We start from the raw sequence: 22,542 nt of genomic DNA on the forward strand, positions 1-22,542 counted from the left end.
ATAGGATAGTTCTGTCTGTTTTTGAACTTTCTATAAATAGTATCATAGTTTTTTTTTGTATGTTTGACTTATTTCATTCAACACATTTGTGAGATTCAGTAAGAGGATACATATAGCAATAGTTTATTCTCATTGTGATATGTTATTGTTAGTTGCCCTTCAGTTGATTCCAACTCATGGTGACCTCATGCGTACAGTATCCCGTTATATGAATATGCCACAATTTAGTTATTTATTCTACTATTGGATGTTTGATTTTTTTTTCTCCAATTTTGGGCTATTACATATGTGTTGCTATGTCTAATTTTGTACATGTCTTTTGGTGCACATATGTATAAATTCAGCTTGGAGAAAAATTGCTGGGCCACAGGAAAAGTGTCTAATACCTTTAGTAGACACTGCTTATCGGTTTCTAAAGTAATTTTATCAATTCACACTCCCACCAGCAGTGTATGAGAGTTCCATTTCCTATATCCTCCCCAACAACTGCAATCATAGGTTTTTTTTTTTAAATTTTTTACTGTGCTTTAAGTGAAAGTTTACAAATCAAGTCAGTCTCTCATACAAAAATTTATATACACCTTGCTATATATTCTTAGTTGCTTTCCCTCTAATGAGACAGCACGCTCCTTCCCTACACTCTATTTTCATGTCCATTTGGCCAGTTTCTGCCCGACTCTGCCCTCTCATCTCCCCTCCAGACAGGAGTTGCCCATATAGTCTCACGTGTCTACTTGATCCGAGAAGCTCACTCTTCACCAGTATCATTTTCTATCCCATAACAACAACAACAAAAAAACCCAGTGCCGTCAAGTCGATTCCGACTCATAGTGACCCTATAGGACGGAGTAGAACTGCCCCATAGAGCTTCCATGGAGCGCCTGGTGGATTCGAACTGCTGACTCTTTGGTTAGCAGCCATCGCACTTAACCACTACACCACCAGAGTTCCCTTCGATCCCATAGTCAAGTCCAATTCCTGTCTGAAGAGTCGGCTTTGGGAATGGTTCCTGTCTTGAGCTAACAGAAGGCCTGGGGACCATGACCTCCAGGGTCCTTCTAGTCTCAGTCAGACCATTAAGTCTGGTCTTCTTACAAGAATTTGAGGTCTGCATCCCACTGCTCTCCTGCACCCTCAGGGGTTCTCTGTTGTATTCCCTGTCAGGGCAGTCATCGGTTGTAGCCAGGCACTACCTAGTTCTTCTGGTCTCAGGCTGACGTAGTCTCTGGTTTATGTGGCCCTTATTGTCTCTTGGGCTTGTAATTATCTTGTGTCCTTGGTATTCTTCATTCTCCTTTGATCCAGGTGGGTTGAGACCCACTGATGCATTTTAGATGGCCGCCTGCCAGCGTTTAAGACCCCAGGCGCCACTCTCCAAAGTGGGATGCAGAGTGTTTTCTTAATAGATTTTATTATGCCAATTGACTTAGATGTCCTCTGAAACCATGGTCCCCAAACCTCTGCCCCTACTACGCTGGCCTTCGAAGCATTCAGTTTATTCAGGAAACTTCTCTGCTTTTGGTTTAGTCCAGGTGTGCTGACATCTCCTGTATTGTGTGTTGTCTTTCCCGTCACCTAAAATAGTTCTTATCTACTATCTAATTAGTAAAAACCCCCTCCCTCTCTCCCCACGCTTGTAACCATCAAAGAATATTTTCTTCTCTGTTTCAACTATTTTTCGAGTTCTTAAAATAGTGGTCTCATACAATATTTGTCCTTTTGCAACTGACTAATTTCACTCAGCATAATGCCTTCCAGGTTCCTCCGTGTTATGAAATGTTTCACGGATTCATCACTGTCCTTTATCGATGTGTAGTATTCCATTGTGTGAATATACCATAATTTATTTATCCATTCATTCATTGATGGGCACCTTGGTTGCTTCCATCTTTTTGCTATTGTAAACAGTGCTACAATGAACACGGGTGCGCATATATCTGTTTCAATCACAGGCTTTTTTACTTTAGCCATTCTAGTTGGTATGTAGTGGTATATTTCTGATGTTTTAATTTGCATTTCCCTGTCAACAAATGAAATTGAGTATCATCCCTTGAGAATGCTGAGGCCAAGAAAGGTTAACTGGTGGATACAGGACCAAAACCCATGTCTTCTGGCTACAAGACCACTGCTTTTTCTGCCACCTCATACGAACCCTATATTCGAGAAAGCTCAGGGCTCTGGCAAAGCCCCCAAACATGTCCTATCCCTATCTCCACATCTTAGTGCCGTCACTTAGGAGCTGTGTGACCTTGCACAAGTGACTAAACTGCTGTGCTGAGATTCAACAGCCTCATCTGTAAAAAAGGGAGAAAGTACTTATCGGCACATGGACTGTACTCAATAAAAGTTATTTTCTTCTTTGGAACTCTTACAACAATTATGTTTGTCACATAATAGATGCTCAATACTAGGTGCTGTTGAATTGGAATCTCAGAAATTTAATCTACTTTTTTAATCCTTTCTTCCATTTTCTTCTCCCCACCACTGTAAGCACATTTCCCCTGTTAATCCTGCTAAGTTAGTTGTTTATTTAGTTAAGTAAAATGATAGAAATAATTTCTCAATTTCCTGAATTTCGTTTCTTTACTACTCTTCAGAATATTGCAACTTCCTTAAGCCTGTTATTCTGCCAGAAGATTTAGGGTGTATGTAAACTCCTTTTAACTCAATTTCTTTAATTAAATAAACTTTAAATTCCATTTATAGAGGCCCATGAGCTGTCCTCTTCAAATGATCGAAAATGCTTGGTAACTGACAAGTTATTCTTATATATTCAAATGTTATGGATTGAATTGTGTTCCCCAAAAATATGTGCTGAAAAGTCTAACTTCTGTAGCTATAATCCCATTGGGGAATGGGTTATCTTTGTTATGTTGGCGAGACCGTAGTAGTGCAGGGCATGTTTTAAGTTAATCTCGCTCTTTTTTTTTTTTTTATTGTACGTTAGATGAAAGTTTATAGAACTAGCTTCTCATTAAACAGGTAGTACAGATATTGTTTTATGACACTGGTTAACAACCCCACGACATGTCAACACTCTCCCTTCTTGACCTTGGGTTCCCTATTACCAGCTTTCCTGTTCTCGCCTGCCTTCTAGTCCTTGCCCCGGGCTGGTATGCCCCTTTAGTCTTGTTTTGTTTTATGGACTTGTCTAATCTTTGGCTGAAGGGGAACCTCAGGAGTGATTTCATTACTGAGCTAAAAGGGTGTCCGGGGACCATACTTTTGGGGTTTCTCCAGTTTCTGTCAGGCCAGTAAGTCTGGTCTTTTTTTCTTGAGTTAGAATTTTGTTCTACATTTTTCTCCAGCTCTGTCCAGGACCCTCTATTGTGATCCCTAGTCAATCTCTTTTTGAGATATAAAATAGATTAAGAAAGCAAGCCAGAGAAGCAGAGATGGGGGAAGAGAAATGCCAAGCCACATGAAGATCGCCCAGGAGCAGAAGCTCAAAAGAGACAAGAACCTTCCCCAAGATCCGACAGAGAGAAAGCCTTCCCCCCAGAGCCAGGACCCTCGATTTGGACTTCCAGCCTCCTAAATGTGAGAAAATAAATTTGTTTGTTAAAGCCACCCATTTGTGGTATTTCTGTTACAGCAGCACTAGATAACTAAGGCATCAAATGGACAAAAACTTAGACTACATGAAATCAGAGGCCATCTAGTCCAATTCCCTACCTTACAGAGGGAGAAACTGAGGCTCAGAGATTGGAGAGACTTGTTTAAGGTCATACAGCTAACTAGTAAGAGAGTTGGATTTCAAACCCAGAACTACTAACTTTTAATCCTGTGTATTTTTCATGAGACCATGGTGAATATACCTTAATTCTGGGGGGGCTGGGAGAGTAAAGAAAGGATGAAACAAACGCTAAGGGGGAAATATTCTAACTGAAAATATATCATTTAATTATTTATCTCTAGTCAAAAGTTACAAGAGTAGCTTGAACATATTCCCACACTTTTGACTCCCTAGAGAAGGCACATGTAAAATCCAACTGTCTTGATTTTTCACATTGTATTGCACTCATTGCAGAAATTCCTGAAACTCTACCACAACCTGTTATTACAGCCTTATCAAAAGAAATGCAGAGTTAGTTACCTAGGCCAAAGCCTGTTCACTCACCACGGAAAAAAAATAAATTTGGGGTAGTAGCAGGCACTTTATACAAGTGAGTTGAAAAATATCATAAAATTCAAGAAATCTAGATTGCGAATGAACCAATGTTATAATCCACGGCTAATGTAGATAGTTTAAGTAAATTATATCTGAATACTTTAGCTCTGAGAAGCTATAAGCTGTAATACTACATAAATTATAGAAGAATACAAGAATCCCATTATAATGCCTTCAGGGTTCAAGCTGTGAAACCACATTACCAGATAGACTGTGTCATAACTGAAATCTTCTGGGTACTTCTAAAAGTAATAATATTCACAAACAAGTGAAGTCTACAATAGAACTGCATGTCGTAATATGACAACACATAAAAAAGTATTCTAACATTATTGTGCTTTATCAAAACAAAGATTTTATCAAAATTTAGACAGAGAAGAGATAGGACTTCACACTTATTGATTATCTAATACCTCAAACATTGTGCTATGCACTTTTCATATGTTACCTAATTTAATTCTTACAACTCCGGAAAACATTATCATCTCACTTTTACAGATCAGGAATTAAGGCTCAAACAGATCAGGTGGCTCATCTAAGATCACATAATTTATAAGGCACAGAGCTGGGGACTTCAACCCAAGAGTATCTGATGCTAAAGCCACTAGGCTTTCCTTTATGCCATGTTGCCATCACTCACAAAATTTAGATACTCTTTAGTCTCCCAGTAATTTCCTTAGCAAATCAAGTCAGTCACTCACTACTTGTCCACTCTGTGTCTAAAACTGTGTTGGGTTCAAGTGATTTATCCACCCATCCAATCACCTATTCATCTACCAAACGGATATTAGATGCCTGCTATATTCCAGGTATTATGCTAGGCATTAGGGATGCACTGATGAGGGAAAAAGACATAGGTCCTCTGGTAGAGGAAAGAGTCATTAACAGTCACACAAATAAATGTAAAATTATAACTGTGTTAGGTGTTACGATGGATTAAAAGTAGTTCTGGGTCTGAAACCCCTCGTGGTACTATTATAGTGTCTAAGAGAGGTCTCTGACTTAGTCTAGAGGGTCAAGGAAGATTTCTCTGAGGAAATGATTGAGCAGAGATCTGAAGAATAGGTAAAATTATTCAGGAAAGTATGTGCAAAGATTCTGTGGTGGCAGGAAGCACTGCATGTTCGAAGATCTGGAGGAAGGGTGGTATGAATGTAGCATCTAAAGCAAAATGGAACACCACAGTAGATCAGACTATGGGGCAGGAGCAGCCAGATCACGCTGGGCCTTGTAGGCCACATGAAGGGTTTTGGCCTAAGAGCAATGGGAGGCCACTGGATAATTTTAAGAAGGGAGATAACATTGATCAGATTTACATTTTCTAAAAACTCAAGCTGAAGTGGGAAGAACTAGCTGGGGGCAGGAAAGAATGGGTATAGGAAGACCAGTTAGGAGGCTAGTGAAACAGTCCAGGCAAGAGATGATGGTAGCTTAGTCTAAAATGGTGAAAAGTGGAAAAGAAGTGCATGAATTTGAGAGATACATAGGAGCGGAAAACTGACCGAACTTAGAAGCAGCTTGAACATAGAAAGTGAGAGAGAGGAAGATTTCAAAGACGACTCAGATATCTGGTTTGTACAATTAGATGAACGGAGAATACTGAAAGAGGATCGGTTTGGTCAGGGAAGAGGAGGAGAGACGAAATCACGGGTTCAGTTTGGGACATGTTGAGTTTGAGAAGTCTTTGAGGTGGGCAGTAAAATATGTGAGTTCAGAGTTTGGAGAAGTCTGGATTAGAGATATAAATGTCAGAGTTGTTTGAGAATAAATAGTAAGCTGTGGGTTCAGATGTAATCACCTGGAAAGAGAAAACAGGGCCTGTGGCTGAGCCTGGAGGAATTCCAACAGCTAATGAATCGGTAGAAGAGAATGAACCTGTGCAGGAGACTGAGAAAGAACAATCATTGAGAGAGAAGAAAATCTCGGAGGATGTGATGTCACAGGAGACAAGGGAGGAGAGAGCTTCAAAAATAAGAAAGTCATTAATGGTGCTGAATATTGCTGAGAGGTCAAATACAATAAAGAAGTCAAATATAAAAAGTCTGTTGGCTTTAATAATAGGAAGATCACTGTTGACCCTAGCAAGAGCTGCTTTAGTGGTAGGATGGAGTGGAAGCCATATTAGAGGGAATGAGGAATGCATGGTAGGTGCTATCTCTGGTGGTTATAAAAACCTCAATAACCACCCTGAAAATGCTGAGAGTTTTGTTTGTGGAAGCAAAACATATACACAGAGACTTTAAAAAAAAAAAAAAAAAGACAATTCTAGAAACTTTTACTAATTCTTTAAATGCTATAGAAATTCTGAAAGGCTCAAAATGTCTGGGTAACCCAAGAAAGTGTTTAGAGAGAAGGAAAGCCTTAAGCAGAGCTTTTAAAGAAGTGCAAAATTGAGTGACTGAAAAGTGCTCAGTCTAGGTGAATTAAGTGAGAAGAATACATGGTGTGTGTGTAGGGGTAGAGGAGGACTGGAGGTGGGATGGAGTTGAGTGTTAAATATTCCGAGAGATATGGACACAATCCTATGTTTTGTGAGTGATGTATGTTCAACGGTGAATTATTCTGGGTTAGATAATCTACGCCCTTGTCACTCCTCCTTTTGCTGCCATCCTGTGGGTCAATTCATTTTTCATTATCATTTACACCAGAGGGATGAGAGGGAAAAGGGAAAATAACCATAAGTCAATTATGTTGCTCATCGGTTTTAGATACTGCAATGTGAAAGGTGGGGTGAGTAAAATCAATTGTTACAAACTAATTTTATATTATTTGTGATTTTGAGGCAGTTTGATAGAGTGGAATAGAACAAAGACTTCAGAGCCATAGGGAATCAGGTTTGAACACTGACTCTCACCACCTATGTAGCCTTGGAAAATGCAATCAATCTCTTTGTACATCAGCGTTCTTTTGTTTGTTTGGTTTTGTTTTTTCATCTCTAAAATGGGAGAAAACAAGTTTCTTGGCAAGGTTGTTTTGGAATTTAGAGATGAGATGGTAGTGCCTGACACATAAGGATGAGTGTTTGGCTGCTAACTAAAGCATTGGCGGTTCGAACCCACCAGCTGCTCTGTGGTAGAAAGACGTGGTAGTCTGTTTCCGTAAACACTACAGCCTTGGAAACCATATGGGGCAGTTCTACTACGTCCTATAGGGTCAATAGGAGTTGGAATTGGCTCGACAGAACACAACAACAATATTGTTTTAGTAACGCTATAAGATAAAATGGGAAATATATTCTGTAGGGTAATGTTATTCGGCTATATGCATCCCCTCCTAATGGGGATGAATTCAGGATGGACTCGGGCTAAGGTACAAGGCTGGAAGTGGTGTGACTAGGCTGGCGGCCAAGGCTGAGGAATGCCTTAGCAACAAGAAAAACATCTGGGCATGGACGTGAAGCCTTGGGGCACAGTGACTGCCCAAAGACGTAACAGAAAAACCATGAACCTCGGTCCCAGCTGGAATAGTATATAAGCTTGTGTCCCCTGCTAGTTGGTTGTGGAGCGCTAAAATGGTCCAGCCGCCACCCTAGGCCACGGTCCCATAAGTAAGCTTCCGAATAAACCATATGGTCCTGATTGCTGGTGCCAGTGTCCTTCTTCGGTCTCTTGGTGATGCGGCCAACCTTCGGTCCAGGTGCCGCTGGGCTGTTACACAACAATTGGTGAGCCAGCCAGGAGACCGCGGAAACCTCCATGAGTGCCAGACATACGGCAGGGAGAGGGACCTTGATGGGAGGAATCCCGAGATGGGCCCTTTCCTCCATGTTGGGAGGGGGTCAGATGGCCCCCATCCGCCCTGTGGGACGGGGGTCGCAGCTATCTTGGGTAGTTAGAGCCCATTATGTGATACAGGAATGCCCTGACAATGCCTAAGGGCAATGAAGATATGCTCTGTCAGCTGGAAGCCCCAAAGCAAAAGCAGAATTGCTATGCCACGGAAGCTACTGTGGGGCGGCTCCTACTGGCAGCATTGAGAAGGGTGGCTGATTAGGAACTAGCCGGTATGGCCCCAATTAGGCAGCTGGAAGCAGAGGTGCAACTGGAGAAGGAGTTGCATGCAGCACATTCCTCCTCCACTGAAACATTAGTGTCCCATTTGTGGGAACAAGAGTTCTCTGTGGGGAAAATCCTTGGTTGGCCAGCGAACTCCATGTGGGGAGGTTTGGCCCATATGCTTTTCTGTGGGGGAAATCCCAGGCTGGCCAGCAAAGCCCGGCTAGCTCAGTGGGTAGAGCATGGGACTGGAGATAGCTGGAGGGGATAAACAGGTCTCTAGCAATGAGAACATCCCATAATACCCAGTACAAAGCAAGAGTTAAAACAGCAAAAAAAAAAAAAAGAGTAAAAAGCCCTTCGAGATAGCTTGTGTTGAGCGACCTTGAAGAGACCTCAGAGGCCCTCCCCAGAATTCTCTGATAGTTGCCCCTGCCAACTGCAGCTGCGAATAATAAGGGGAAAACTAAAACTGGGGGGGGGGGTGCCTCCAGGTTACCAGGCAACTGGGCTGGACCCAGGCTTGCACTTAGTATGGGGGTGGCGTGGCTCCACAAATGAGTGAGGACTCTGCCAACTTTTCCCAGATCTTCTTTCAGAAATACTTAAGACTAAAGATTAAGCCCAGGTCCTTTTGTCACTGGGGGGGAGCAAAGGCCTTATGTTACAATTGAAGTTCAATGAGGTAAACTTTTGGGTCTGAGGTCACTATTGTTGAGATACTTGCCCCAGCCTGACTATGGTTAAGTCCCTTGAGTACTGTACAAATCCTTATTGTATGTACTGATGATGCTGATCTATTAACGCACACCTTTGTGGACTTCTGCCTCCAGACCCTGATGGGAATTGCTATAGTTTGGGCCACTTTCAGAGGGGCACATGTGATGTGGACTATAGCTAATAGCCTGGTCATTCAATCTACCCACTGAAAACCCTTGGACTGACATATAAAGAAAGCCCCTATGGAGATGAGACATCTGGACAAACGAGAGAAAAAAAAAAAAAAGCAAAATCAGTTCTGCTCCTGATAAGCTTTTTCAGTTGTGTGGATAGTCATCAGAAAAGCCCCTATGCTGAGAATGGAAAACAACCAATGAGCAGACAGGTCTTACCAGCTGACTGCAGAGGCTGAAGCACTGTCTGCTCCAGAGCAAAGACGTGCAACTGACCATCTCCTGCATTTATGAGAACATGGTCCATGCAGATTCACATACCATCCTAGACTGGGCCTACACACATGGACTGCCACTGTCATCAGAAAATGCCAGACAGCACAGGAAAGCTGACCTGCCTACAAGACCATGGCCAAGGGTAAAACCTGTGCAGACACAGGTTCCCAAGCCAACAGGCCACGGTGTTCTCGGCAGGTAAATCATATTGGGGCCTTTTATCCTATACAGAGGCTTCCATTGGATCTTGAATGTACTCTTCACATTCTTTATCACTTCGAGCCACAGGGGCAACTGTTCACTTCAATGGATAGGTTTAAATGGCTGAAGGGAGGGGACAGGACAACTCCAGCCTGGACCATGCATCTCAGGCAAGCGGTATGGGGTCTCAACGCAGTAGTTCCCTGCAAGGACATTTCTTATTTGTGCCTTATGTTTGATCAAACTGTCTATTCTATAAAATGTGTTTCTTTGGTATACAATTGTTCCTGACAAAAAATCTGGGTTCCACAAAGGCACTGACCAGAGAGGATGTGAGGAGACCAAGGCTGCAGCTCCTGGAGCCGAGGGGTGGGAGCCTCCCTCGCCCTTCAGCTAGGGGCGGGAAGCCCTTCACCAGGTGACAGGGGACCGGAAGCCACACAGTGCAATGAGCACACACTGGAGCTCCACTAACAACACGTTTTGGCTTTGATGGACACTGGAGCAGAAAGCACTCCTATTTACAATAACCTGAAGAGGTTTAAAGGGCCACTAACAGCTACTGACGGATATAGGGGCAGGGCCATCAGGGTGTGTCAAATCAAACTAGTGCTGCAGATTGGAAGGCTACCCTTGAAGGCCTACTAGGTATACAAAGCCCCATACCTACACCTGAATAGATTCTGAGCACAGATGTCGGGGCTAGAGCTGCACACCTCAGAGGGTGAGTTCCACCTGTGAGTGACAACAGTAAAAACTGTAGTATGAGGTAATGCTAAATGGTCCCTTCTGCGGTTGCAGCACAGGTCATGGCCCTTAAGCAGTACCGCCTCAGTACTGTGGGCACCAAGAACTCACTGAGACCATGCCCCAGCTGCACCGAGTGAGGATTCTGAGACCAGTCAAGAGCCCCTTCAAAGGTCCTGTCTGGCCAGTGCGCAAGTTGGACGGCTCCTGGAGAATGATGGTAGACTATCGGGAATTGAATAAGGTGACTTCCCCTCTGTTTGCCACTGTGCCCAACATCACACAGATGATGGGACAAATAGGGGAGGCACTGGGCACTTAACACTTTTTGCTCGACTTGACTAATGCTTTCTTTAGCATCCGTCTACACCCAGGCAGCCAGGACTAATTTGCCTTCAGTTGGGAGGCGAAAGAGTGGACTTTCACCGTGCTCCCACGAGGGTACCTGCATAGCCCCACCATATGCCAAGGCATGGTTGCCGCTGATCTCAAGCAGTGGACTCCCCCTGCTGAGATGGCCGTATATTGCTGATGTCATGCTGACCTCTGATTCGTTTGCTTCTTTGCAGACTGCAGCTAGTGAGGTAGTCACGTACCTCTAGTTGTGGGGATGGGTAGTGAATGAGGGAAAAACACAAGGGCCTGGTTCGTCAGACAAGTACTTGGGTGTTATCTGATCGGGTAAGATGTGAGTGATGCCTGAAGCAGTGATGGATAAGGTCCAAGCCTACCCCGGCCCAAAATCTGTAAAGCAAATACAGACTTTAGGAGTGTTAATGCAGGGTCAGCTGTGCAAACTGGAGATGGCCTGTTATTCCAAGGGGTGTGAGTGGGGCCTGTGGCAATGGCAAAGCAACAAGTGAGTGCCACTGGGATTTTGGTCCCAGTTGTGGTGAGAAGCATGTTGGAGAAACAGTCATGCACAGTGTATAATGCCCTACTGCAAGTGGAAGCAAGTCCTTCTAAAGAGCCAAGGGTCAAGTTCCCCTTTGCTGGGCACATCGGAACAGGACTAATACCTCTCACCCCCTCAAGGATAGGTTGGACCCCCGACAACAGTGTGCTAGAACCCTGCTAGTTGTTGCCGATAGTTGGTTAGGGAAGCAAAGGCAAAGCCTATGGGCAGGGGCATACCTGTTGCCCAAGGGGTGGCTTTGCACATGTGGCTCGCTTGGGTGGCCATACTTGCCCTATGACTAGGTGGGACACTGCACCTGGGGGTCCGCTTATATTTACACCTCCCTCCCCAGTGTTCCCAGCAATTGGCAAACTGTAACAGCCCAGCACAGATACCAGCACACATCATGGTGGTTTTACCCCTTGGCCCTGTTCTTGCCCCAGGCGACCACTACAGATGTAGAGTGGCAGGCAGATGCCCCAGCCAGACACACCACAGCTGCACTTAATGACACCAGGTGGGCTATTACCCTTCCGAATAGGAAGACTCAACAAATACAGAAGATTGTCCTTCAGAATAGGATGGCCCTTGACCTTCTGACTTCTGCCCAGGGTGGCACCTGTGCCATGGTAAAAACTGAATGTTGCATATATATCTCTGGTGCCTCTAAAAATGTGTCTTCAGCTTTGCAGGACTTGCAGCAACACATCACTGCTAATGAACATGGTGACACTGACCCCGTCTCCAGGCGGCTGCAATCCCTCCTGTCTGCCTGGCAGACAAGCTTCTGGGTGACATTAGAACTTCTATTGCTATATCTTTTCCTGTGTTGTGGGTTATACTGTGTATGTGGTCTACTTTTGCAATGTTCCTCTGCATACCAAGTTCGAGGGCTATCGTGGAAGAGCAGGTGGTAAGACTGTAAGAATATTAGACGGGTATGCAGTGGTGGAGCGTAGGGTAATGCTATTCAGTTATATGGATCCCCTCCTAATGGAGTCAGTTTTGCTCTTCCCCAAAGCATGCTGGGAATGAATTCAGGATGGACTCAGGCTAAGGTACAAGGCCAGGCGTGGCATGACTGGGCCGGCGGCCAAGGCAGAGGAATGCCTTAGCAACAAGAAAAACATCTGGGTCTGGACATGAAGTCCCTGGGAATGCTGACTGCCCAAGGATATGGGAGAAAAATCGTGAGCCTTGGTCCCAGCTGGAATGGTATATAAGCTTGTGTCACCTGCTAGGTGGTTGTGGAGCACTAAACTGGTCCAGCCACCACCCAGGGCCATGGTCGCAAAAGTAAGCTTCTCAAAAAACTGTATATCATGATCACTGGTTCCAGACACTCTCTTCGGTCTCTTAGAGATGCTGCCGACCTTGAGTACAGGTGCTGCTGGGTTGTTACACAACATATTCAAATAGATAAATTTGTATACCTAAGATGAGGCATTTTATTTACTGGTGGGCCCCGACCTACATTTTTCCACTGGAATTTATCTACAGAAAGTTTAGTTTTTGGAAATTTTTTGAGATGAACATAATGTATTTGTCTCATAGACTTTTACAATTCATAATATTAAATATACAAGTCTTCAATAAGTACTTTAAAAAGTCAAATATATTCTTACTTTATATTATGGCTGATTTTAGAAAGGAGAGAGGAATAGACAAAATAAGAGAAAAAAGGGGGAAAGTGAACCAGAAGAATTAAAAGAGGTAACTAAAGTTAAGCGTAAAAAAAGACAGAGGACAAGGAAAACGACAGCGAAGAGAGCAGAGAGCCAGATAGACACAACAGGCAGAGAGAGAAGAGACAGTCAGATGACAGCTCTGAAAGGGTGGGTGAATCTGCTTAGACCTCCTCTATCCCTTCATACTGCCCCCCACCCCATCTTTACTCGACAGCCCAAACCAAAAGCACTCTAAGTCTCCTGCTTTGCCAAGTTGGCTCTTCCATTGCCTTATCATGCCATGACTTTCATCTCTTACCCAATATGCTTTCTCTACCTGTAGTCTCCTAACCAGTGCTTAACTTGACAGTAGACTTGGCATTGGTATTTCAGTGCTCTAAGCCACTTCCTCTCAAACATTTTAAAAGATAAACAACTACATCTGCACCTGCTGAACTGAGAAGGAGAAGGACACCTTGTGATAGAAACGAAGAAGCATGTTTATAGAACATTGGGATCTTCTCTGGGAATGGTTTTTAAAAGGAGTAAGTGAGAAACTTGATCATTTTAAGAGATAAAAAGAGGGATGGTTATACTTTAAGAAAATATGCCAAAGGCTAAATGAAATTTAATCAAGGGAAAAACCCAGACACTGAGATGAAAGTTCTCTAATGCCACTCTATTCAGTGTCTTTTCTTACTGTGTGCTGAGGGCCGTCTTCATTATCCCTCATGTAGAAAGGCTTGAGCACTAATGGATAATTAACGACAAAGACCGGTATGTTGCCACAGTGCTTCACCAAGTACTTTTCATGTTCAGTGTGTAGATCAGTGCCCCACTGTAATGAGAAAAAAGAAATTACCAAAGGAGAAGACAGAGCTGAAATATACAATAAAGCACCTGAAATAACCCGCATCTGTTCCAAGGGCTTCCTCTCCCTGAGGTTCAATGATGTGTGCAGCTGTCTGCCGAGGTTACACAGCTGACTAAACTCAGGACAGATATGTGTTAACAAGAACATCCGAGGGCCTGGAAAGATAAAAGCTGAAACCAGTAGATAAACACTATGCTTTCTGTCCCCATCTCGGGGAGCAGCATTTAGCAGATGAATAGCATCTGCAGAAAAACAAAGTCCTTTCCACAGTGCACAGAAACTGGCTTCAGAATCACAGTTTTTATTAATATTGCCTAGAGCTTCTTCCACAGTTATTGTTCCTAAGACTCCGGAAATTAAATGATGGAAGATAATATTCCTAATATGGAGCCTATCTTTGGATAGATGGCTTCTCTTGAAAATTTTTTTAATAAAAGAGACCAATTCATTACATGCTCTTGGGTGAATATTTAATAACACTGTTCATCTTTATTTGACAAATAGTTACACCAAGATTAATTGATTACAAATATAACAAGCACAGGATGCTACTAGAACTTATAAGAGGACCTGAGTCTTAACTGGGGGTGGGGCTGGTATAAGAAATAGTTTGAAGATGAAGCTACTACACTCAATATTATTCCTATTACTACCACTTGTCTGGCGATATCTTAATTATAGCAAAAAAGAATTCAAATAGGAATCAGGAGATTTGGGGTCTGGTTCTGCCTCTAACATTGTGTACATGCCCACTGATGTCATGTGGCCTCTGTGGACCTATATCCTCACCAATAACATAAAGTAGTTTATTTTATTTTTCTTATGGACAATTTTTTTAAAATTGTACTTTAGATGAAGATTTATAGAATAAACTAGCGTCTCATTAAAAAGTACACATATTGTTCTATGACATTGGTTAACAACCCCATGACATGTCAACACCCTCCCTTCTCGACCTTGGGTTCCCTACTGCCAGCTTTCCTGTCCCCTTCTGCCTTCTAGTCCTTGCTGCTGGGCTGGTGTGCCTCTTTAGTCTCGTTTTGTTTTATGGGCCAGTCTAATCTTTGGATGAAGGGTGAACCTCCGGAGTGACTTTCATTACTGAGCTAAAAGCGTGTCTGGGGGCCATACTCTCGGGGTTTCTCCAGCCTCTGTCATACCAGTAAGTTTTTTCTTTTTTCGTGAATTAGAATTTTGTTCCACATTTTTCTCGAGCTCTGTCTGGGATTCTATTGTGATCCCTGTCAGAGCAGTCAGTGGTGCTGGGCACCATTTAGTTGTGTTGGACTCAGTCTGATGGAGGCCGTGGTAGTTGTGGTCCATTAGTCCTTTGAACTAATCTGTCCCTTATGTCTTTAGTTTTCTTCATTCTCCCTTGCTTCTGACAGGGTGAGACCAGTGGAGTATCTTAGGTGGCTGCTCACAGGCTTTTAAGACCCCAGATGCTGCTCACCAAAGCAGGATGTAGAACATTTTGTTTATAAACTATGTTATGCCAATTGACCTAGGTGTTCCCCAAAACACTGGTCCCCACAGACCTCATCCCAGTAATTTGGTCCCTCAGGGAGTTTGGATATGTCTCCATTACCTTGTAAACGAGTTCTTTAAAAAAAAAAAAAAAATCAGTGTTTTCTAAAGTGGCTCACAAATTAAAAGGCTCTATGAAGTTCAGATGAAAATGAAACCTGTTTAATATACCTCTTAAATTACTTGACCGTAATCTCTTTTTTTCTGTCATTTTTTTTTTTTTAATATCACTTAGAACATACATTGGGAAACACTAAACTAGTTGATTTCTAGACTAATAATATTATGATTACCATTCTTTCTGAAGATTTTCATTTTACTAAAGTTGTCAAACTTTTTTCGTAACACTTTATAATTACTGCTATTACAAATGACACATTTTTAAAATTATGCTTTATATTTATTTTTCATTCTAAATCTTTCACCAAGAGAGCAAACATCAAACAAAGCTCATCTACAGATGAACAAATACTATACATTGATAAAAACAGAAATATGGTTACTTTGAAATGATAAGGACAAGAGGGAAACATATTTTCATTTACATAAAAAAATACCCACCTCTGGGGTGAAGGTGAAGTTCTGGGATGCCTGCTTTAAGATTTCCACAGCTTCAGTATAAGACATGCTGGAGGAAGACAGGGTAAAAGCAAGGAAAGGTCAATACATTTGTGGCTGTTTTTTTTAACTAGTGCATCTTAAAACTAGAAAAGGCCTATTCCAATACAGTCTTCAAGGTCATAAATGAGTACTGAGTAATCAAGAATTAAGGCTGATCTAACCCCCTGGAAGTCTGATCTGTGTGAAGAGAAGCAGTCATTCAATATATAGATATCTAGTAGAGTTTTATAGGCAAAAGCAACAGCAAGTACAAAGGCCTGAGGTAAGGAACAGCTGGACTTGCTCAATGTGGCTGCAGCACATTGGCAAAGGGGAAAAAGGTCATGAAATTAGATAGAAAAGGTTGTCAGAGGCCAGATAACATGGAGTCTTTCAGGTAACGGTAAGGGCTTTGGAATATATTTTAGGCGTTATAAGGACGTCTAGGAAAAATACCACTGATTCTCTCAGTAAGAAACCCTCATGCCTAAAACAAGCCAAACCAAGGATTTAACTGTCTGAATAGGTAATATATCTGCATAGATTTAAAAAAAAAAAAAAAATCAAGCTGTATAAAAGAGTATTCTCCCTTCCATCCCTGTCACTTAGCCACTCAGTTCCTCTCCTCACAATCACTTTTATTAGTTGCTTGTATATCCTTCCACATGATTTAATGTATCTATGAGTTGGAACTAACTTGACAGCAATGGGTTTTCGTATGAGCAAATACTAATGCATAATTTTCCATTTTTTGCAGATGGCAGCCATACCACACATATGTAGATATTCTTCTGCCTCTTTATCTCTTCAACAACGTATCTTGCAGATTTTCCCATATCAGTATATAAAGAGCTGCAGTATTTTTTTTTTATTAACTTTTATTGAGCTTCAAGTGAACGTTTACAAATCAAGTCAGTCTGTCACATATAAGTTTATATACATCTTACTCCTTACTCCCACTTGCTCTCCCCCTAATGAGTCAGCCCTTCCAGCCTCTCCTTTCATGAAAACTTTGGCAGCCTCCAACTCTCTCTATCCTCCCATCCCCCCTCCAGACAGGAGATGCCAACACAGTCTCAAGTGTCCACCTGATATTATTAGCTCACTCTTCATCAGCAACTCTCTCCCACCCACTGTCAGTCCCTTTCACGTCTGATGAATTGTCTTCGGGGATGGTTCCCGTCCTGTGCCAACAGAAGGTTTGGGGACCATGACCACCCGGATTCCTCTAGTCACATCCAGACCATTAAGTATGGTCTTTTTATGAGAATTTGGGGTCTGCATCCCACTTATCTCCTGCTCCCTCAGGGGTTCTCTATTGTGCTCCCTGTCAGGGCAGTCATCGATTGTGGCCGGGCACCATCTAGTTCTTCTGGTCTCAGGATAATGTAGGTCTCTGGTTCATGTGGCCCTCTCTGTCTCTTGGGCTCTTAGTTGTCGTGTGACCTTGGTGTTCTTCATTCTCCTTTGCTCCAGGTGGGTTGAGACCGGTTGATGCATCTTAGATGGCCGCTTGTTAGCTTTTAAGACCCCAGACGCCACATTTCAAAGTGGGATGCAGAATGTTTTCATAATAGAAATATTTTGCCAATTGACTTAGAAGTCCCCTGAAACCATGGTTCCCAGACCCCCGCCCTTGCTCCGCTGACCTGTGAAGTATTCAGTTTATCCCGGAAGCTTCTTTGCTTTTGGTCCAGTCCAGTCCAGTTGAGCTGACCTTCCATGTATTGAATGTTGTCCTTCCTTTCACCTAAAGCAGTTCTTTTCAGCTAATTAATCAGTAAAAAAAACCCTCTCCCTCTCTCCCTCCCTGCCCCCCTCGTAACCACAAAAGTATGTGTTCTTCTCAGTTTATACCATTTCTCAAGATCTTATAATTGTGGTCTTATACAATATTTGTCCTTTTGCCTCTGACTGATTTCGCTCAGCATAATGCCTTCCAGGTTCCTCCATGTTATGAAATGTTTGACAGATTCATCACTGTTCTTTATCGATGCGTAGTATTCCATTGTGTGAATATACCACAATTTACTTACCCATTCATCCATAGATGGACACCTTGGTTGCTTCCAGCTTTTTGCTATTGTAAACAGAGCTGCAATAAACATGGGTGTGCATATATCTGTTTGTGTGAAGGCTCTTGTTTCTCTAGGGTATATTCCGAGGAGTGGGATTTCTGGGTTGTATGGTAGTTCTATTTCTAACTGTTTAAGGTAACGCCAGATAGATTTCCAAAGTGGTTGTACCATTTTACATTCCCACCAGCAGTGTATAAGAGTTCCAATCTCTCCGCAGCCTCTCCAACATTTATTATTTTGTGTTTTTTGAATTAATGCCAGCCTTGTTGGAGTGAGATGGAATCTTATCGTAGTTTTAATCTGCATTTCTCTAACGGCTAATGATCGAGAGCATTTTCTCACGTATCTGTTCGCTGCCTGAATATCTTCTTTAGTGAAGTGCGTGTTCATATCCTTTGCCCACTTCTTGATTGGGTTGTTTGTCTTTTTGTGGTTGAGTTTTGACAGAATCATGTAGATTTTAGAGATCAGGCGCTGGTCGGAGATGTCATAGCTGAAAATTCTTTCCCAGTCTGTAGGTGGTCTTTTTACTCTTTTGGTGAAGTCTTTAGATGAGCACAGGTGTTTGATTTTTAGGAGCTCCCAGTTATTGGGTTTCTCTTTGTCATTTTTGGTAATGTTTTGTACTCCGTTTAGTATTTTTTAAACTATTACATAACATTCAGTTTTGTAGGTGTATCTTGCAGAGTTTAACCAGTCTTCTAGTGATGGATATTTTGTTTCCAATCTTTTGCTATTACAAATCATAACTATGCATACCTAATTTATGCTATTACAAAAAATTCTTATTTGCACATGGAAATAGCAGAACCATTGGATCAAAGGGAATATACATTTATGTTTTTTAAAATAATTTTTATTGTGCTTTAAGTGAAAGTTTACAAATCAAGTCAGTCTCTCACACAAAACCCATATACGCCTTGCTACACACTCCCAATTACTCTCCCCCTAACGAGACAGCCCGCTCTCTCCCTCCACTCTCTCTTTTCGTGTCCATTTTCCCAGCTTCTAAGCCCCTCCACCCTCTCATCTCCCCTCCAGGCAGGAGATGACAACATAGTCTCAAGCGTCCATCAGATCCAAGAAGCTCACTCCTCACCAGCATCCCTCTCCAACCCATTGTCCAGTCCAATCCATGTCTGAAGAGTTGGCTTCGGGAATGGTTCCTGTCCTGGGCCAACAGAAGGTCTGGGGGCCATGACCACTGGGGTCCTTCTAGTCTCAGTCAGACCATTAAGTTTGGTCTTATGAGAATTTGGGGTCTGCATCCCACTGCTCTGCTGCTCCCTCAGGGGTTCTCTGTTGTGTTCCCTGTCAGGGCAGTCATCGGTTGTAGCCGGGCACCATCTAGTTCTTTTGGTCTCAGGATGATGTAGTCTCCGGTTCATGTGGCCCTTTCTGTCTCTTGGGCTCGTAATCACCTTGTGTCCTTGGTGTTCTTCATTCTCCTTTGATCCACGTGAGTTGAGACCAACTGATGCATTTTAGATGGCTGCTTGCTAGCGTTTAAGACCCCAGATGCCACTCTTAAAATGCGATACAAAATGTTTTCTTAATAGATTTTATTATGCCAATTGACTTAGATGTCACCTGAAACCATGGTCCCCAGACCCCTGGCCCTGCTACGCTGGCCTTCGAAGCATTCAGTTTATTCAGGAAACTTCTTTGCTTTTGGTTTAGTCCAGTTGTGCTGACCTTGCCTGTATTGTGTGCTGTCTTTCCCTTCACCTAAAGTAGTTCCTACCTACTATCTAATTAGTGAATGCCCCTCTCCCACCCTCCCTCCCTCCCAAAATATTTGTCCTTTTGCAACTGACTCATTTCACTCAGCATAATGCGTTCCAGGTTCCTCCATGTTATGAAATTTTTCATAGATTCCTCACTTCTTGATCGATGCGTAGTATTCCATTGTGTGAATATACCATAATTTATTTATCCATTCATCCGCTGATGGGCACCTTGGTTGCTTCTATCTTTGTGCTATTGTAATCAGTGCTGCCATGAACATGGGTGTGCATAGATATGTTCGTGTAAAGGCTCTTATTTCTCTAGGATATATTCCAAGGATTGCTGGATCATATGATAGTTCTATTTCTAGCTTCTTAAGGACACGCCAAATCGATTTCCAAAGTGGTTGTACCATTTGACATTCCCATCAGCGGTGTATAAGTGTTCCAATCTCTCCACAGCCTCTCCAACATTTATAATTTTGTGTTTTTTGTATTAATGCCAGCCTTGTTGGAGTGAGATGAAATCTCATTGTAGTTTTGATTTGCACTTCTCTAATGGCTAATGATCGTGAACATTTCCTTACGTATGTTAGCTACCTGAATGTCTTCTTTAGTGAAGTGCTTATTCGTATCTTTTGCCCATTTTTTAATGGGGTTATTTGTCTTTTTGTAGTTGAGTTTTTGCAGTATCATGCAGATTTTAGAGATCAGGCACTGATCAGAAATGTTCACAGCTAAAAACTTTTTCCCAGTCTGTAGGTTGTCTTTTTACTCTTTTGGTGAAGTCTTTGGATGAGCATAGGTGTTTGATTTTTAGGAGCTCCCAGTCATCTAGTTTTTCTCCTGCATTCTTAATTATGTTTTGTATACTGTTTATGCCATGTATTAGGGCCCCTAACCTTGTCCCTATTTTTTCTTCCATGATTTTTATCGTTTTAGATTTCATATTTAGGTCTTTGATCCATTTTGAACTTGTTTTTGTGCATGGAGTGAGGTATGGGTCTTGTTTCATTTTTTTGCAGATGGATATTCAGTTATGCCAGCACCATTTGTTAAAAAGACTATCTTTTCCCCATTTAACTATTTTGGGGCCTCTGTCAAATATCAACTGCTCATATGTGGATGGATTTATGTCTGGATTCTCAATTCAGTTCCACTGGTCCATGTATCTGTTGTTGTACCAGTACCAGGCTGTTTTGACTACCGTGGCAGTATAATAGGTTCTCAAATCAGGTAAAGCAAGGCCTCCCACTTTGTTCTTCTTTTTCAGTAATGCCTTATTTATCTGGGGCCTCTTTCCCTTTCATATGAAATTGGTCATTTGTTTCTCCATCTCATTAAAGAATGTCCTTGGGATTTGGATCGGAATTGCGTTAAATGTATAGATTGCTTTTGGTAGAATAGACATTTTTATAATGTTCAGTCTTCCTATCCACGAGCAAGGTATGTTCTTCCACTTATGTAAGTCTCTTTTGGTTTCTTGTAGAAGTGTCCTGTAGTTTTCTTTGTATAAGTCTTTTACATCTTTGGTAAGATATATTCCTAAGTATTTTATCTTCTTGTGGGCTACTGTAAATGGCATTGATTTGGTGATTTCCTCTTCAATGTTCTTTTTGTTGGTGTAGAGGAATCCAACTGATTTTTGTATGTTTATCTTGTATGCCGATACTCTGCTGAACTCTTCTATTAGTTTCAGTAGTTTTCTTGAGGATTCCTTAGGGTTTTCTGCGTATAAGATCATGTCACCTGCAAATAGAGATATTTTTACTTCTTCCTTGCCAATCTGGATGCCCTTTATGTCTTTATCTAGCCTAACTGCTCTAGCTAGGACCTCCAACACAATGCTGAATAAGAGCAGTGATAAAGGGCATCCTTGTCTGATCTCAATGGGAATGCTTTCAGGCTCTCTCCATTTAGGGTGATGTTGGCTGTTGGCTTTGTATAAATACCCCTTATTATGTTGAGGAGTTTTCCTTCTATTCCTACTTTGCTGAGAGTTTTTTATCATGAATGGTGTTGAACTTTGTCAAATGCCTTTTCTGCATCAATTGATAAAATCATGTGATTCTTGTCTTCTGTTTTATTTATGTGGTGGATTACATTAATTGTTTTTCTAATGTTGAACCATCCCTGCATACCTGGTATGAATCCCACTTGGTCACGGTGAATTATTTTTTCGATATGTTTTTGAATTCTACTGGCTAGAATTTTGTTGGGGATTTTTGGATCTACGTTCATGAGGGATATATAAGTCTATAATTTCCTTTTCTTGTGGTGTCTTTACCTGGTTTTGGTATCAGGGATATGGTGGCTTCATAGAATGAGTTTGGCAGTATTCCGTCCTTTTCTATGCTCTGAAATACCTTTAGTAGTAGTGGTGTTAACTCTTCTCTGGAAGTTTGATAGAACTCTGCACTGAAGCTGTCTGGACCAGGGATTTTTTTTGTTGGGAGTTTTTAAATTACCTTTTCAATCTCTTCTTTTGTTATGGGTCTATTTAGTTGTTCTACCTCTGTTTGTGTTAGTTTAGGAAGGTAGTGTGTTTCTAGGAATTCATCCATTTCTTCCAGGTTTTCAAATTTGTTTGGGTATAGTTTTTCATAGTAATCTGATATGATTCTTTTAATTTCCGTTGGGTCTGTTGTAATATCGCCCATCTCATTTCTGATTTGGGTTATTTCCTTTCTCTCCCGTTTTTCTTTTGTCAGTTTGGCCAGTGGTTTATCAATCTTGTTGATTTTTTCAAATAACCAGCTTTTGGTCTTGTTAATTCTTTCAATTGTTTTTCTGTTTTCTATTTCATTTAGTTCAGCTCTAATTTTTATTATTTGTTTTCTTCTGGTGCCTGTGGGTTTCTTTTGTTGCTCTCTTTCTATTTGTTCAAG

The 22,542-nt window shown here is 41.9% G+C and overlaps 1 protein-coding gene across 5 annotated transcripts in view; it reads right to left on the bottom strand.

The window, feature by feature from the left end:
- Nucleotides 1-22,542, bottom strand: part of NARS2 (asparaginyl-tRNA synthetase 2, mitochondrial) — a 212,050-nt gene that overhangs the window by 47,410 nt on the left and 142,098 nt on the right. For 4 of the 5 annotated variants that reach the window (XM_023558513.2, XM_003418535.4, XM_010598175.3 and 1 more), the window contains 2 exons: nucleotides 15,811-15,877; nucleotides 13,549-13,686 (listed from right to left, as the gene is read on the bottom strand). In XM_023558513.2, the coding sequence (XP_023414281.1) occupies nucleotides 13,549-13,686; nucleotides 15,811-15,877 (205 nt within the window). The remainder of the gene's footprint in view (nucleotides 1-13,548; nucleotides 13,687-15,810; nucleotides 15,878-22,542) is intronic. The other variant, XM_064288755.1, reaches the window with a different exon arrangement.

The sequence above is a fragment of the Loxodonta africana genome, chromosome 7 (assembly GCF_030014295.1).
Source record: "Loxodonta africana isolate mLoxAfr1 chromosome 7, mLoxAfr1.hap2, whole genome shotgun sequence".
NCBI classification, from domain to species: Eukaryota; Metazoa; Chordata; class Mammalia; order Proboscidea; family Elephantidae; genus Loxodonta; species Loxodonta africana.